Source organism: Stomoxys calcitrans, chromosome 5 (assembly GCF_963082655.1).
Source record: "Stomoxys calcitrans chromosome 5, idStoCalc2.1, whole genome shotgun sequence".
Taxonomy (NCBI): Eukaryota; Metazoa; Arthropoda; class Insecta; order Diptera; family Muscidae; genus Stomoxys; species Stomoxys calcitrans.
The window spans coordinates 150,151,965-150,166,568 of NC_081556.1; the positions used below are offsets into that span (position 1 = coordinate 150,151,965).

The 14,604-nt window shown below is 31.7% G+C and overlaps 1 protein-coding gene across 12 annotated transcripts in view; it reads right to left on the bottom strand.

Moving 5' to 3' along the window:
* Positions 1 to 14,604, bottom strand: part of LOC106090181 (serine/threonine-protein kinase N) — a 193,695-nt gene that overhangs the window by 78,043 nt on the left and 101,048 nt on the right. For 7 of the 12 annotated variants that reach the window (XM_059368502.1, XM_013256280.2, XM_059368501.1 and 4 more), the window contains exon 2: positions 7,090 to 7,576. The exons of the other annotated variants lie outside the window; for them this stretch is intronic. In XM_059368502.1, coding sequence (XP_059224485.1) covers positions 7,090 to 7,404 — 315 coding nt within the window. In that variant the 5' untranslated portion in view covers positions 7,405 to 7,576. The remainder of the gene's footprint in view (positions 1 to 7,089; positions 7,577 to 14,604) is intronic. 12 annotated transcript variants of the gene reach the window in all.

Below are 14,604 nucleotides of genomic sequence, written 5' to 3' on the forward strand. Positions count from 1 at the left end.
TTATAGAAAATATTGTCAAAACTTCATCGGTGTGGCAAGTCATGTATAGGGTATGTGGGGAAGAAGATGAGACGTTGGAGCATTTCCTATGTAATTGCCCGGCTTTCGCGGCTAACAGACACCGGTACGTCGGTGGGGACACAAAGACATGAAGCAAATTTGGAGCGTGGTATGGAAAACAATTTAGGATTTTGTATGAAATTTCTTCCCAAATTCCAGTATATCATGAGCATTTCCTTCCTTCTCAATTATGTCTGGAATGTTAATAATGTAACAAAAATTTAAAATATTTTCAAATATTTACGCAATCGATCACAATTTATTAGAATCGCTTACAACAAATGGCAACTCTCTCTCCCTCTTCTCAAATAGAGGTGGCTGGCTACCTGTTCTATAGCATTTGTGGGGCGAATGCAACAAATAGCAAACACACTAACACACACACACCTTCATACGCCCATTTATCTCAATGGTGAAGTGATGATGTTGAAAAAACTATGGCAAGTTTGTTTGTTGGGTTGTTTATTTTGCTCTAGGCACCTGGTGTGTTTACATTACAAACGAATGAGAGTGCATAGAGTGTGTATGTGTGCGTTAATAATTGCCCCTGTTACATTTATGACGGATGACTGACCGTTTGGCTAGCTACAAAAAAAAACCATATGGGTGGGGGGGGGGGGGGGGGGGTGGGGAAAGAAAGAGAAAAGAGGAAAAGAGATTTTAGTTCGCAAGACGGGTCAGTGTGTGGTACATAGGATGAAAGAGTGGACATATAATGCGCATACGGTAGCTGATTGCAATTATCCAACATGCTGAGGTGGTGACACACATTTAGAGAGCATTTACCAAAAGCACGCACTCTGTTAATGGTTACCAAACAGATGATGGATGTTAGAAGAGGTGTGTATGTGAAGAAATGGTTTTTTGTTGTTGTTGTTGTGCTGGCAGCACGTTGATGTTAACTGATGACCATAATTATGCCACCAATGTTGATGATTACTTGCTGTGCCTATCTCAAAAAAAAAAACCCAAACTAATTTTTATTGCAGCGGTATCAAGAATTTACAGTTTGTTGGGAATGTAATGACGTTGATGATAAAAAGCAAATAAATTTAGAAAAATAGTTAAAAAAGCAAGTGAAAAAATTTTATTTTTTCATATTAGAAATCTCTTTTTTATTCTTAAATGGAAAGATAAGGCAAAAAAATAAACACACAAATTTCAACAGACAGACGGACCAAAATGGCTAGATTGTCTTAGATTTTTACACTGATCAAGAATATATATACTTCATAGGATCGGAAATGGATATTTCGATGTGTTGCAAACGAAATGACAAAATGAATATACCGCCATCTTTCGGTGGTGGGTATAAAACAAATCTAATAAAAATAATCATACGCATGGGAGTCCTTAAAAAAATTGCTCCTTAGTCCATAAGAACAAAAAAAGTACGGAAATAAATGAGACTTAACTTAACTAAAGAAAATAAAGCATCGAACAGCTATTTTGAAATTCTTAGAAAATTAACAACAATAACAAAGGCCGAAGCTTTTCGGCACATAACAACAGAAAAAAACAAACATTTTATCCATCTCACTCTAATCAGACCTTCCAAATGTATTTCTTATTTGCTTTCTGCTTTGCGATAATACCGCCAATATTTATGACTTTTTAGCCATGTAAATTTTGGTCATAATATAAATTTGTAAGCGATTATTAACAGCATTTTCCATTTTTTTTTTTGTTTCAAAACCAAAGCGGACACAACTCTTTGATCTGCTAGACGTAACGCATGCCTGTGCTGTTGTTGTTTGTTTTTGGAAAGAAAAAAAAAACCGCTAGATGACGTAAATCCAAAGAAGCAAAGGCCTCTTAAGATTAAAGCAATGAATAATGTAGGGGATTATTCGCTGAGGACATACAAATTGCTGGGTATTTCAAGTCCTTCAAATTCATACGTTATGGTCTAGTAACAGCAGACATTTTTGACATTTTTATTTGGTTAAGTTAAATATTTTCAGGCAATGCAATGAATTAAATGGTTTTAAACAAACAAAATTCTGATTAAAAATTTGGAATTTTCTTAAAATAATCATTTTTTAAATTCTTTACAATTGTTTGGGAATTACTTATTAAATGACCTACTGTGCTGTTGTTTCCATGAATCAGCTGCATTGAAATAAACACAAGAGCATTTTTTGTTTCCTAAAGGTCATAAAATCATGGGACTTTAGATAGAAATTATGAATTATGTATGCGATTATTTGTAGGGGGACATAAGCCATTTTGTTTATTAGTATGTATATAACATTAACATTTTATTATCGTCTCATATCATAAGACATGTTGGACTTTATGTCAATTTAATCATGGTAAAATATGAGAAAGATTAAAAATATGAGAAGAAAATGTAAAAACTTTGGGGAAAATATTTCATACATAAAAAAAAAATTATTAAAAATTAAAAAAAAAATGTTTACAAATTAAAAAAAAATATAGAACTAAACACCGAAAAAAATATTTAAAAATTTATTAAAAAAAATATTTAAAAATTTATTAAAAAAAAATATTTAAAAATTTATTAAAAAAAAATTTTAAAAAATGTATTAAAAATTTTTTTAAAAACTTATTTAGATTTTATTGCAGTATATTGTCCGGCTATAGACCATTTCGTTCAATGCTTTCTATTGAAAGAATAGCACAGCAAAAACTTTCAAAAGTAAGGCAAAATGTGTGATATTGCTCAGAAGCATTTGAAATTTGTCAGTTGGGCCTCGGTTCTTTGCATACCAACCAAACTGAGTAGGTTGCAAAGCACACATCTGAATTTGAACAGGGCTCTTTAAGACGACTTGATTCACAAGCGCAAGTAAAGTAAACTGACTTCCCTTATTCGAATTCAATTTATCCAACAATGTTTTTATACCCACCACCGAAAGATGGGGTTATATTCATTTTGTCATTCCGTTTGCAACATATCGAAATATCCATTTCCGTCTCTATAAAGTGATCAGCGTAAAAACCTAAGACGATATAGCCATGTTGGTCCGTCTGTCTGTTGAAATCACGCTACAGTCTCCAAAAATAGATATATTGAGCTGAAACTTTGAACAGATTCTTTTTTTGTTCATAAACAGGTTAAATTCGAAGATGGGCTATATCGGACTATATCTTGATATAGCCCCCATATAGACCCATCCGGTCTTAGGCCCATAAAGACCACATTTATTATCCGATTTGGCTGAAATTTGGGACAGTTAGTTGTGTTAGGCCCTTCGACATCCTTCTTCAATTTGGTCCAGATCGGTCCAGATTTGGATATAGCTGCCATATAGATCGATCCGCCGATTTAAGGTCTTACGCCCATAAAAGGCGCATTTATTGTCCGGTTTCGCCGAAATTTGGTACAGCGAGTTGTGTTAGGCCCTTCGACATACTTCTGCAATTTGGTCTAGATCGGTCCAGATTTACATATATAGCCTTATAGACCTATCCGCCGATTTACGGTCTTAGGCCCATAAAAGGCGCATTTATCATCCGATTTTGTTAAAATTTGGAACAGTGAGTTGTGTTAGGCCCTTCGACACACTTCTGCAATTTGGCGTAGATCGGTTCAGATTTGAATATAGCTGTCATATAGACCGATCTTCCGATTTAATGTTTTGGGCCCATAAAAGCCACATTTATCATCCGATTTTGCTGAAATTTGGGACAGTGAGTTGTGGTAGGCCCTTCGACATACTTCTGCAATTTGACCTAGATCGGTCCAGATTTGGATATAGTTGTCATATAGACCGATCCGCCGATTTGGGGTCTTAGGCCGATAAAAGCCGCATTTATTGTCCGATTTCGCCGAAATTTGGTACAGTGAGTTGTTTTAGGCCCTTCTACAGCTTTCTCCAATTTGGCCCAGATCGGTCCAGATTTGAATATAGCTGACATACAGACCTATCCGCCGATTTAGGGTCTTAGGCCCATAAAAGCCACATTTATTATCCGATTTTGCTGAAATTTGGGACGGTGAGTTGTGTTATGATCTTCGACATACTTCTGCAATTTGGGCTAGATTGGTTCAGATTTGAATATAGCTGCCATATAGACCTATCCGCCGATTTATGGTCTTACGCCCATAAAAGCCACATTTATTGTCCGATTTTGTTGAAATTTGGGACAGTGAGTTGTGTTAGGCCCTCCGATATTCTTCTTCAATTTGTCTCAGATCGATCCAGATTTGGATATAGCTGCCATATAGACCGATACGCCGATTTAAGGTCTTGCGCCCATAAAAGGCGCATTTATTGTCCGATTTCGACGAAATTTGGTACAGCGAGTTGTGTTAGGCCCTTCGACATACTTCTGCAATTTGGTCTAGATTGGTCCAGATTTAAATATATAGCCTTATAGACCTATCCGCCGATTTAGGGTCTTAGGCCCATAAAAGACACATTTATTATCCGATTTTGCTGAAATTTGGGACAGTGAGTTGTGTTAGGCCACTCGACATCTTTCTTCAAATTCACCTACATCGGTCCAGATTTAGATACAGCTGCCATATAGATCGTTCTCTCGGTTTTGGGCCCAATAAAGGCTTTTTTATTGTCCGATTTCGCCGACATTTGGGACAGTAAGTTGTGTTAGGCCCTTCAAAACTTTTCTTCAATTTGTCTCAGATCGGTTCAGATTTTGATATAGCCACCATATAGACCGATCTCACGATTTAAAGTCTTGGCCCCCTAAAAGGCACATTTATAATCCAATTTTGCTGAAATTTGACGCAGTGACTTATGTTAGGCTTTTCGACATCCGTGTCGTATATATATTTCAGATCGGTCTTTATTTGGATATGGCTACCAAAAAGACCAATATTTGATTCTACAAAATTGAACAATGACTTGTACTTAGTAGACCTCTCAATATTCGTATCGAATTTGGTCAAAATCGGAACATATTTCGATAAAGCTGCTATGGGGGCATAAATTATTTACCGGATTATGACGAAAGGTGGTTCACATATAGACACGAGGTGGTGGGTATACAAAGTTCGACCCAGCCGAACTTAACACCTTTTTAGGTTAGATTAGGTAAGAGTGGCAGTCCTTTATAGACTCACTTAGACAATTTTAAGTCCATTGTGATACCACAGTAGCGACAGACCAAGGCTTCGGGCGGGAATCGAACCCACAACCCCTGCACTAGTAATCCAAGCACGCTACCAACTCGGCTACAAGGGCGCCCTAACACCTTTTTACTTGTTTAAATTTTTTTTACTTCTTTATTTTTTTATTTATTTTTAAATTTATATTTAATTTTATTTTTTTTTTGTTTAATTTTAAATATTTTTTTATTTAAAGTTTTTTTTTTAATTTTTTTAACGTTTAATTTTTTTTTTAAATTTTTTAATTTTTTTTTGATTTTTTTTTAATTTTTTTTTTTAATTATTAATTTTTTTATTTAAAGTTTTTTTTTTAATTTTTTTATTAATTTTTTTTTTTTTAATTTGTACTTGTTTTTAATTTTTTTTTTTACTTTTTTTATTTTTATTTATTTTTAAATTTATAATTAATTGAATTTTAATTTTTTTTGTTTAATTTTTATTATTTTTTTAATTTTTTTATTTATTTTTTTTTTAATTTTCTTTCAAATTACTTTTTTTTTAATTTTTAATTTTTTATTTTTATTTTTATTTATGTTTAAATTTATAATTAATTGAATTTAATTTTTTTTTGTTTAATTTTTATTTTAATTTTAAGTTTTTTTTTAATTTATTTATTTATTTTTTTTTTATTTTTTTTTTTATTTCTTTATTTTTTAATTTCTTTATTGTTTTCTAATTTTTAGTTTTTTAAATTTATTTTAATTATTTTTTTATTTAATTTTTTTTTTAATTTGTACTTGTTTTTAATTTTTTTAATTTTTTTTACTTTTTTTATTTTTATTTATTTTTAAATTTATAATTAATTGAATTTTAATTTTTTTTGTTCAATTTTTATTATTTTTTTATTTATTTTTTTTTTTTTAATTTTCTTTCAAATTACTTTTTTTTAATTTTTACTTTTTTATTTTTATTTATGTTTAAATTTGTAATTAATTGAATTTAATTTTTTTTTGTTTAATTTTAAGTTTTTTTTTAATTTTTTTTTATTTCTTTATTTTTTAATTTCTTTATTGTTTTTTAATTTTTAGTTTTTTAAATTTATTTTAATTACTTTTTTATTTAATTTTTTTTTTTTAAATTTTTTTATTAAATATTTTTTTAAATTTTTTATAATTTTTTTTAAATTTTTTTTTATTTTTTTATTAATTTTTTATTTATTTATATTTTTAATTGTTTTCTCTAATCTTTTAATTTTTATATTTACTTAAATTTTTTTTTTAATTTTTTTTTTTTTAATTTTAGTTTATATTTTTTCTATTTTTAATTTTTTTTATTGTCTTTAATTATTTTTTATTATTTTCTTTTTTGTTAATTTTTTTATTTTTTTTTTTTTGTTAATTTTTTTATTTTTTTTTTTTTGTTAATTTTAATATTTTTTTTTTTTTTTAATTTGTTTTTTCTAATCTTTTAATTCATATATTTATTTAGAAATTTTGTTTAGATAATTTTTTAAGTGAAAAAAGTTTTATAGAAATTTGAAATTATTTTAGTAAGAACATTTTCATTTCAGATTTCTGTTGTAAATATATAACAAAAAAATCTATAGTAGATTTAATTTTTATTTAACATCCATACATTTCAAAAATGTTAATTTATTTTTTTTTTTTTCAAATTTTAATAATGTTGTCCTTCTACAGACCGTAAGGTTCTCTATTTCTATTACAAATAGAAAAACAAAATCCCATTTTTAAAGTAAAGCAGAAAGAGCTTTTTTGCTTTGTAAATGCAAATGCAAATTTTGCTCATGAACATTCCACTAAGGAACAGGGGCGTTTTTGCTTTTTAATAGCGTCTAACTGGTTTCCTAGGACGTGATTTTTAAAAATATCTAAGGAATATTTAAATTTTTTTAATACCCATATTTCTCTTATTTTAAACTTTTTTTTTCATTTTATTTGTTTTTCTTCCATTTATAGCATTTTTATGATTACCTCTGTATCGTAGAACACGGACGATGCATGTGTGCTCACAGTCACACATACAGTGCCTCGCCTTAAGGATTTCAAAGAACCCTTGGAGATCTTTCGCACCCGTATCGATTTGAGAGAACGTGTTCGCTGCAATTCCATATCCGGTGCTGAATTGGTACGATGTCGTGGTGTTGCGTTAGCAGAAGCAGGCGAGGTGACAATTGTGGGGGCTTGTGTCGGTAGTGGTGGTTTGCTTTTGTGTGGTGAGGTTTGGGAGGAACTTTGGGAGGTTAACACGCTGAGGTGGGTTTTGATGCGCAGAAATAAATTATGCATGTGTTATGCTTTGGTTTTAGGTTTTTTGTTGTACTTTTTATGGCACTTTTTAGTTTTATTCTTTGGGGGGAAGTTGGTAAATATTTCATACAAACTTTATGACACCTTTGTGGTGATGGTGGTGCTTAAAGGTGTTATAAACATTTTGTCATTTTGGAAATTCATTCAAATTCTAGCGAATCACAAAAGGAGAGGAAGATAAAGACATTATTCATATAAAACAATTTTTCTATGAAATGTAGTAGAGTTGTTATCTTGAATTTCTAAGAATTTGTCTAGATTTTTTTTTTGTTTTAAATTTTTTTAACACTAATATGTGCCGGTTTATGCTTTATTATTTTAGTTATAACATGTGCTTATTCTTTTTGTACTGTAAGTGAAGATTTTCATTTAAGTTATGGCCGGCCACTTATCGCTCTCGTCGGTTTTTTTTTTTTTTTTTGTAGGTCGATGTTGGGTTCGTTTTTGGCTGGTTTCTTTTACTTTTTATTATTATAATCTTGTATGGTGTTTGCATGGTCATGAACACATTTACTATATGGCTATTTAGAAGCAACTAGAGCATGGTTTATGAGTTTGTTATACTTTAACAAAATTTTTGAGTAAATAAAATCTGCTGAGGTTAAATCTCCAAATGGAAAAAAATTATGAAGAGATAAACAGGTTAGGTAAAACAACAGAAATTAGTTTTCAATTTTTATTTTTTTTTATTTTGCTTATTTTAATTAAATTATATTTATTTATTTTGTTAAGGTATACATTTATTTTCCCCACTTTTGATATGTTTTATTATTTAAAGTTATTTTATAGCAATTTTTTCATTTTATTTAATTTTTTTTAATTAACATTTTTTTTACATGTATATTTTTTATTTTTCTTTTAATTTTTTTTACTATATTGTGATTGATTTGATTTTGGTCTTTTACCTTATTTTGATTTATTTATATATTTTTTTCTTTTTTTTAATTATAATAAATTATTTAATTTTTTTATTTACGGTTCAAATGGTTCTATAACCTTATATAGCTCCGATATAAATCCAATTAAACCGATCTCCCGATTTGATTTCATGCCGAAATTTTGCATGATTTGCAACAACTCTGCCAAGTACGGTCCAAATCGGTCAAGAACCTGTCATAGCTCCCATATAAACTGATCTCCCGATTTAACTTCTTTAGCCCCTGGAAATCGATTTTAGATATATCCCTCATATATATGTTCGTCCGATTTTGAATAATATTACAATAATATGGTCGTTTGTCAACCATTTCTCTCCAAGTTTGTCAGGAAGAATTTTCTTCTGACTCTCGATACTACTGATGAATTTCATAGAAATTGGTTCAGATTTAGATATAGCTTCCATATACATTTATAACGCCCTATTTGCACATATACAGCCATAGTTATTACAATTTTGAACACATTTGCTCGAAATTTGATATGAATATTTTATAATCCATCTGAAAACCTCCAACGAATTCCATTAACTTAGGTTCAGAATTAAATACAGCTCCCAATTTCCCCCTACAGGGTAGATGTAGGGTATTATATAGTCGGCACCGTCCGACTTTTGCCTTTCCTCACTTGTTTTATTTTTTTGTTAATGTTTGCGTAGTGTGGCACAATTTGTGTTAATTTTTTTTTGTTCTATTTTGTGTATAAGGAAGCAATAACTTACAATGTTTACAACAACAACAATAAAGCCTATATGAATGTAATTGTGGATGTCATCTTCCTCAACAACAAAATCAAATGAGAGAGATATAAATAAACAAGAGCAACTACAAACATTGAGACACAAACGCATACAACTCTTTAACATATGGTGGGCTGATCATACGTTCACTCACTCCCCTTGGTAGCAGCAACAGCAGCAAAAACAAACAGTCAGACTGACTGACTAAGTGAGTGAGAGAATGACTAACATGGCAAATAACAAGCAACACCAGTAACGGCAGTAGTAAAAACAAAATCAATAACAACAACAAAAAAACCACAACCTAAAACAACAAACGCCAGTTGTTTTTGGGGTCTGTTCTTGTTTCTCTGATGTTTGTTGATTTAAACTCCCCTTTCATGTAAAGGAGTTTCTTGGCTGGTAGCCGGGGTGGGGTAATGGTGAAACACCAAAGAGTAGCCTTGTACAAGTGTATATACAAACATATATCATGTAAGCGTGGCTCTTCACTTTGCACTTTTGAGTATGGTTGTTGGTACTTGGGGATGGAGGCATAGTTACAGATGGGCATTTAAAATGCATGCATGCACCATCACCACCAAGCATGTGAAGTGGTTACAAGATAGATGATGATGAGGATGACGAACGCTCACTGTTATTACTTTACTTGGTCATAGTCACACAGTCAGTCAGTCCGTCCGTATGCCATTGTTGTATCTCCTTATGGTGCATCCTGGGAAGGTTGTTGCTGCTTGCTGTGCAACCACTTGTTTTCTTTACATCCATCTCTGCCCCCATTCCCCTTTCTCTCTAGGTTTTTCTTTTATTAAGTTTAATAGAGACAAGAAAAAATAGCTTCCTCTGTTTTATTTCCCACTGACTGCATTTGGCTGTGGAGCATTAAAAAAAAATAACCACAATACAAAAAAAGGCGAATTAAATTGTAAATGTTAAAAACAAAGAAGTCTGTTTAGAAAATTCACGCGGCAAGTAGCTAGAGCCCGCCTTAACCAATGATGATGTTTTCTTTCTAGGGTTCCATGTTCTATGCATGCAGCACAAAATGTGGACAGACCAGCTAGCCACGGAATGTTAATGTCTTAAATCATCCATATTTTACCCCTTAAAAAAACAAAACAGAACAGAACAGAAAACAACAAAACCAACGGATGACACTTAACTTGAAACTCATACATACACTCATACATGTAGATGTTGCGTACATGTTGCGAGAATCAAACGAGAGAATGGCTGTGGTCGTGACTTGTCAAAGACTCTTGAGACATTCAAACACAAGCAGGGGAGGCTAAACCAATGAGAGAGAATTTTATACAGTAAAGTAATTTTATCTAAGCAAAGCCTTTATCAAAATGGAAGAAGAAAACCTTGTTGAACTAAGGATTTCCAAAGATTTTGTTCTAATTTCATGTTCAAACTCAACTTATTATACTTCCCCTCTTTAAAGTATGAATAATACTCTCTCAGTCTGTAGCTTAAGTTATTTCTGCTTATTGTTTTTGATGTATTTCTAGTTAAGCTTTGCCTTGGGATTTTATGTCAGACATAGGAATGACAAAACATGTCCCAACGACAACAATAACAACAAGGGCATGTCTACAACCCAAGCTCAAGGGGAAGACACCTTAAAAATACCTGAGGTTTGTTGTTCTTGTTACTGTCACTGCTCTAATTTTTTGATTTTATTTTTCAGAAGTTTGAAGAACGAGGGAAAATTAATATTAAAGTCACGTCGAATTTTTTGTCATGTGGTTTCAAAAATAAAAAAAAAATAAAATTTTTTAGAGATGACGAAAATTTTCAAATAAAGGCAAATAGTAGGAAAAAATAGTTAAAAATGTATTCACTAAAGTTATAAATGCAAAATTGCAAATTTTGCCCATGAACATTCCACTAAGGAACAGGGGCCTACTTCTCACATATCAATGAGTGCAGTCCGATTTAAGTTTAAGCTCAATGATAGGGGTCTCCTTTTTATAGCCGAGTCCGAACGGCGTTCTGCAGTGCTACACCTCTTTGGAGAGAAATTTGAAATTTGGCCGAGTTGGTTCTTAAATGGTGCATGTTCACCATATTTTGGAAAAAAGAGGTTTATGAATATATCCGAGATGGTGGATATCCAAAGATCGATCTTAGATTTTTAAATTTTTTATAATGATATGCTCTTAAGAATGCCATAGGATTTTAATCTTAATTTTATTTTTGTATTTAGAAAGAAATATATTTTGCTTTTTTTTATAATTACTAAATTATTATTTTATTTATATGTTATTTCATTCTTGAAATTTTTTTTTGCTATGACTATTTTCTAGTTTTGCAATTTTATATTCTAAAATTTAGAAACGGGTTATCTTTTTCAACTAACCACAAAAAAAGGCCTAACAACCTGACTACCATATCAAATAATCTATTTTTTTTTTTTTGCTTTATCGTTGAAATGATAAATGATAGTTGATATCACATTTGGTTTAAAAACTTTACTTCACATTACCTACTCATTCAGGGATTTAGTCATAATAGTTAGAGCTGTAGTTATCTTATCATAATTTTGTGGTTCCAACAAATCTTTTGGCCTATAGCCGAAAAATGAAAAATGTTATGCCTAGCCAAAGCCTAAAATCAAGCAAATGATAATGAAAAAAAATAACGATTCATTCATATCGCCTATGGCCAAAACAATAAAAATGTAATGCCTAGGTAAAAACTAAGACACAAAACTTGAAGAAGAACAAAACCAACAACAAACTCATGTTCATTGGCAACCTTAATTAGGGTTGTGTTTATTAGGTAGCTGGGTAGACAGAAAATGGAAAGAGGTAAAAAATGCCATTAGAAATGCCTAAGTTTTAGAAAATTCAAATATTTCAATCGAAATTTAGAGGGATTGTAAAAAATGTCCTAGAGAGATTTGGATACCATGTATCTAATTTACCTTGGTTTTAACTTGACAAAAGCTGAAGCAATCGTTCCATCATTACAACTTTGCTCAAATATCTTGTTATCTATGAACTAGAATTGTCACTTTTATCACCTCGTTCATAATTAAGGGCGAAAATATGCTGGACGATCTTCTAAAAGGTAACCAATCATGCAAACTACTTACTATTCTATGGCCAGATAAACAACTCTCTCTCTCTCTTTCCCTCTCTCTCTGTTTCTCTGCAAGACAGTGACAGCACCAACCTTGCAAAAAACTACTTACTATACTCTGGTCAGATAAACAATTCTCTCTCTCTCTCTGCAAGATAATGACAGTACCCTTTGCTAAATGGTACTATAATAACGGTAAAAAAATGAACTTAATTACCACTACCACTTAGTGCCGCATAAATACAACTTTAATAAGACCGTGATTCTCCTTTGAAGTGGGGGAGGGAGGGAAAACACAACAACATTGACTACAGTCTGCCAGATTAATCAATTTTGTTTTTGCATTGCACTTGAAATTGTTTAAAAAATTATTAGCCATATTTTAATCGATTTTGTTTTTGCCTTGCACTTCAAATTGTTTAAAAAATTATTAGCAATATTTTAAATAATTTTTTAATTACAAAAATTTTTATTTGTTCCTCAAAAGCCTGTAATAAATCTCAATTATAAACTTTAAAAGCAAAAGTGAAAATCGTTAAATGTCTAAAATTATTTCACCTGCTTTTGTTGCCATAATTTATTAAATGCTTGCTTGCCTTTCATGGCTTTAAACAAAAACCATAAAAAAACTGAAAAAAGTCAAAGCAAAATAATGACGAGTAGTCGTGGTAACACTCTATAAATATTAATGAAATTGACAAGATATTCTAAATTTAGATGGGGGAGGGGAGAGCATTGGACGGAAAAAATTAACGATTTGTTTTTTTTTTTTGCAGCGAGAGCAGCAGAGCACAACACAACACGCCTAAAGGTAAACACGTTCCTTTGTTGATTGATTTCACGTTGTTGTTGTTGTTGTCGTCGTTGTCGTCAGACTACGCTGAACAAGCATCAGGTGTTGAATTGGATTTTTGTTTAGTTATTGCCTTAGTCAGCTCTTAAAGCTGTAGCCAAAAAATTAACAATGTGAGTGAGTGTATGTGTGTGTGTGTGAGAGAGTGCCATTAAATTAAAGGTAATCGAACTATTGACCTATTTGTGTCATCAATATAATGAATGAGGTTAGTTTTTAATAAAAGGAGAGATAGACCACAAAATAAAAGAAAAAACAAAGTAGAAATAAATTCGAATAGAATTAGAAAATTTTGGGAAAAATAAAAAATAATGAAAAACACAAGAAATCATATAAAAGTAAAAAAATAAAATAAAAATAACTCGCAAAGTAGAAAAATGTCACAAAAGAGCGTCTCTTTTTAACAGATTTCAAACAATAATCTCTGAAAAAAGTCGGTAAAAGGCGCGAGACCTCGAGAAATATATGAAACAGACTTAAAAAAAAAATAAAATAAAAAATTAAAAAAAGTAAAATTATATAAAAAATAAATAAAATAAATAAAATAAATCAAAACATAAATAAAATGAAGTAAAAAAATAAAATAAAACCAATTGGTTAGGTTAGGTTGAAAGGAGGGTGCAGATATTAAAAAAATATTAATCAGCCCCATGCCAATATGGACAGTAATAGGCTTGTTGTGCGCTCAAAATAAAAAAAATATATAACATCGAAAAAGAAAATCTAAGTTACGAAGTCCTTAACTGTTTTCCAAGCTACTCCCCTATGTTGGTTCATGTCTGGTATATTGTCCCCACCTAAGTGCCGGTATCTGTTAAACGCGAAAACCGGGCAATGACAAAGGAAATGCTCCAACGTCTCATCATCTTTCCCGCATGCCCTACACATGCCAACACTTGCCGATTTTACATAAGTGAACTGGTAGTCCTATATGTCGCGTCGTGATACCAACAGCTATACTGACCTCCTTCTAACTTCCTTTCAGTAACAGCCTCATCTTCTCACGATCTCGATCCCCCAATGCAATTTTCGCCGTCCTACCGACCGTTTCGCTGTCACACATGGTTGAAGAAAGAAGGAGAAACGTGGTGCGTTAAATTGGCCCACCTTCGTCTTCCTCGTGAACGGGCATATTTCAGTCTTCTCTGGGTTGACATTGAAAACTCTGGGTCTAGCCCAGTCATATGCCTTATGCAAGACCCTCTCGGCTCTTCTGCATAGCTCGTTCGGATTCTTACCTCTTAGAAGTATTATAACATCGTCTGGGCAACAGGCGGGCTCAAATCCCTCCTCAGTCAGCATCCGTAATAGGTTATTTATGGTGGTCATCCATAGGAGTGGCGATAAAATGCCCGTTTTATATGGGAGCTATATCTGGTTATAGACCGATTTGGACCGTACTTGACCCCATTGTTGGGAGCCATAACAGAACACTATGTGCAAAATTTCAGCCAAATCGGGCAAAATTGTGGCTTCAATGGGCTCAAGAAGTCAAAGCGGGAGATCGGTTTATATGGGAGCTTTATCCAAATTTGAACTGATATGGCCCTTTTGCAATTCC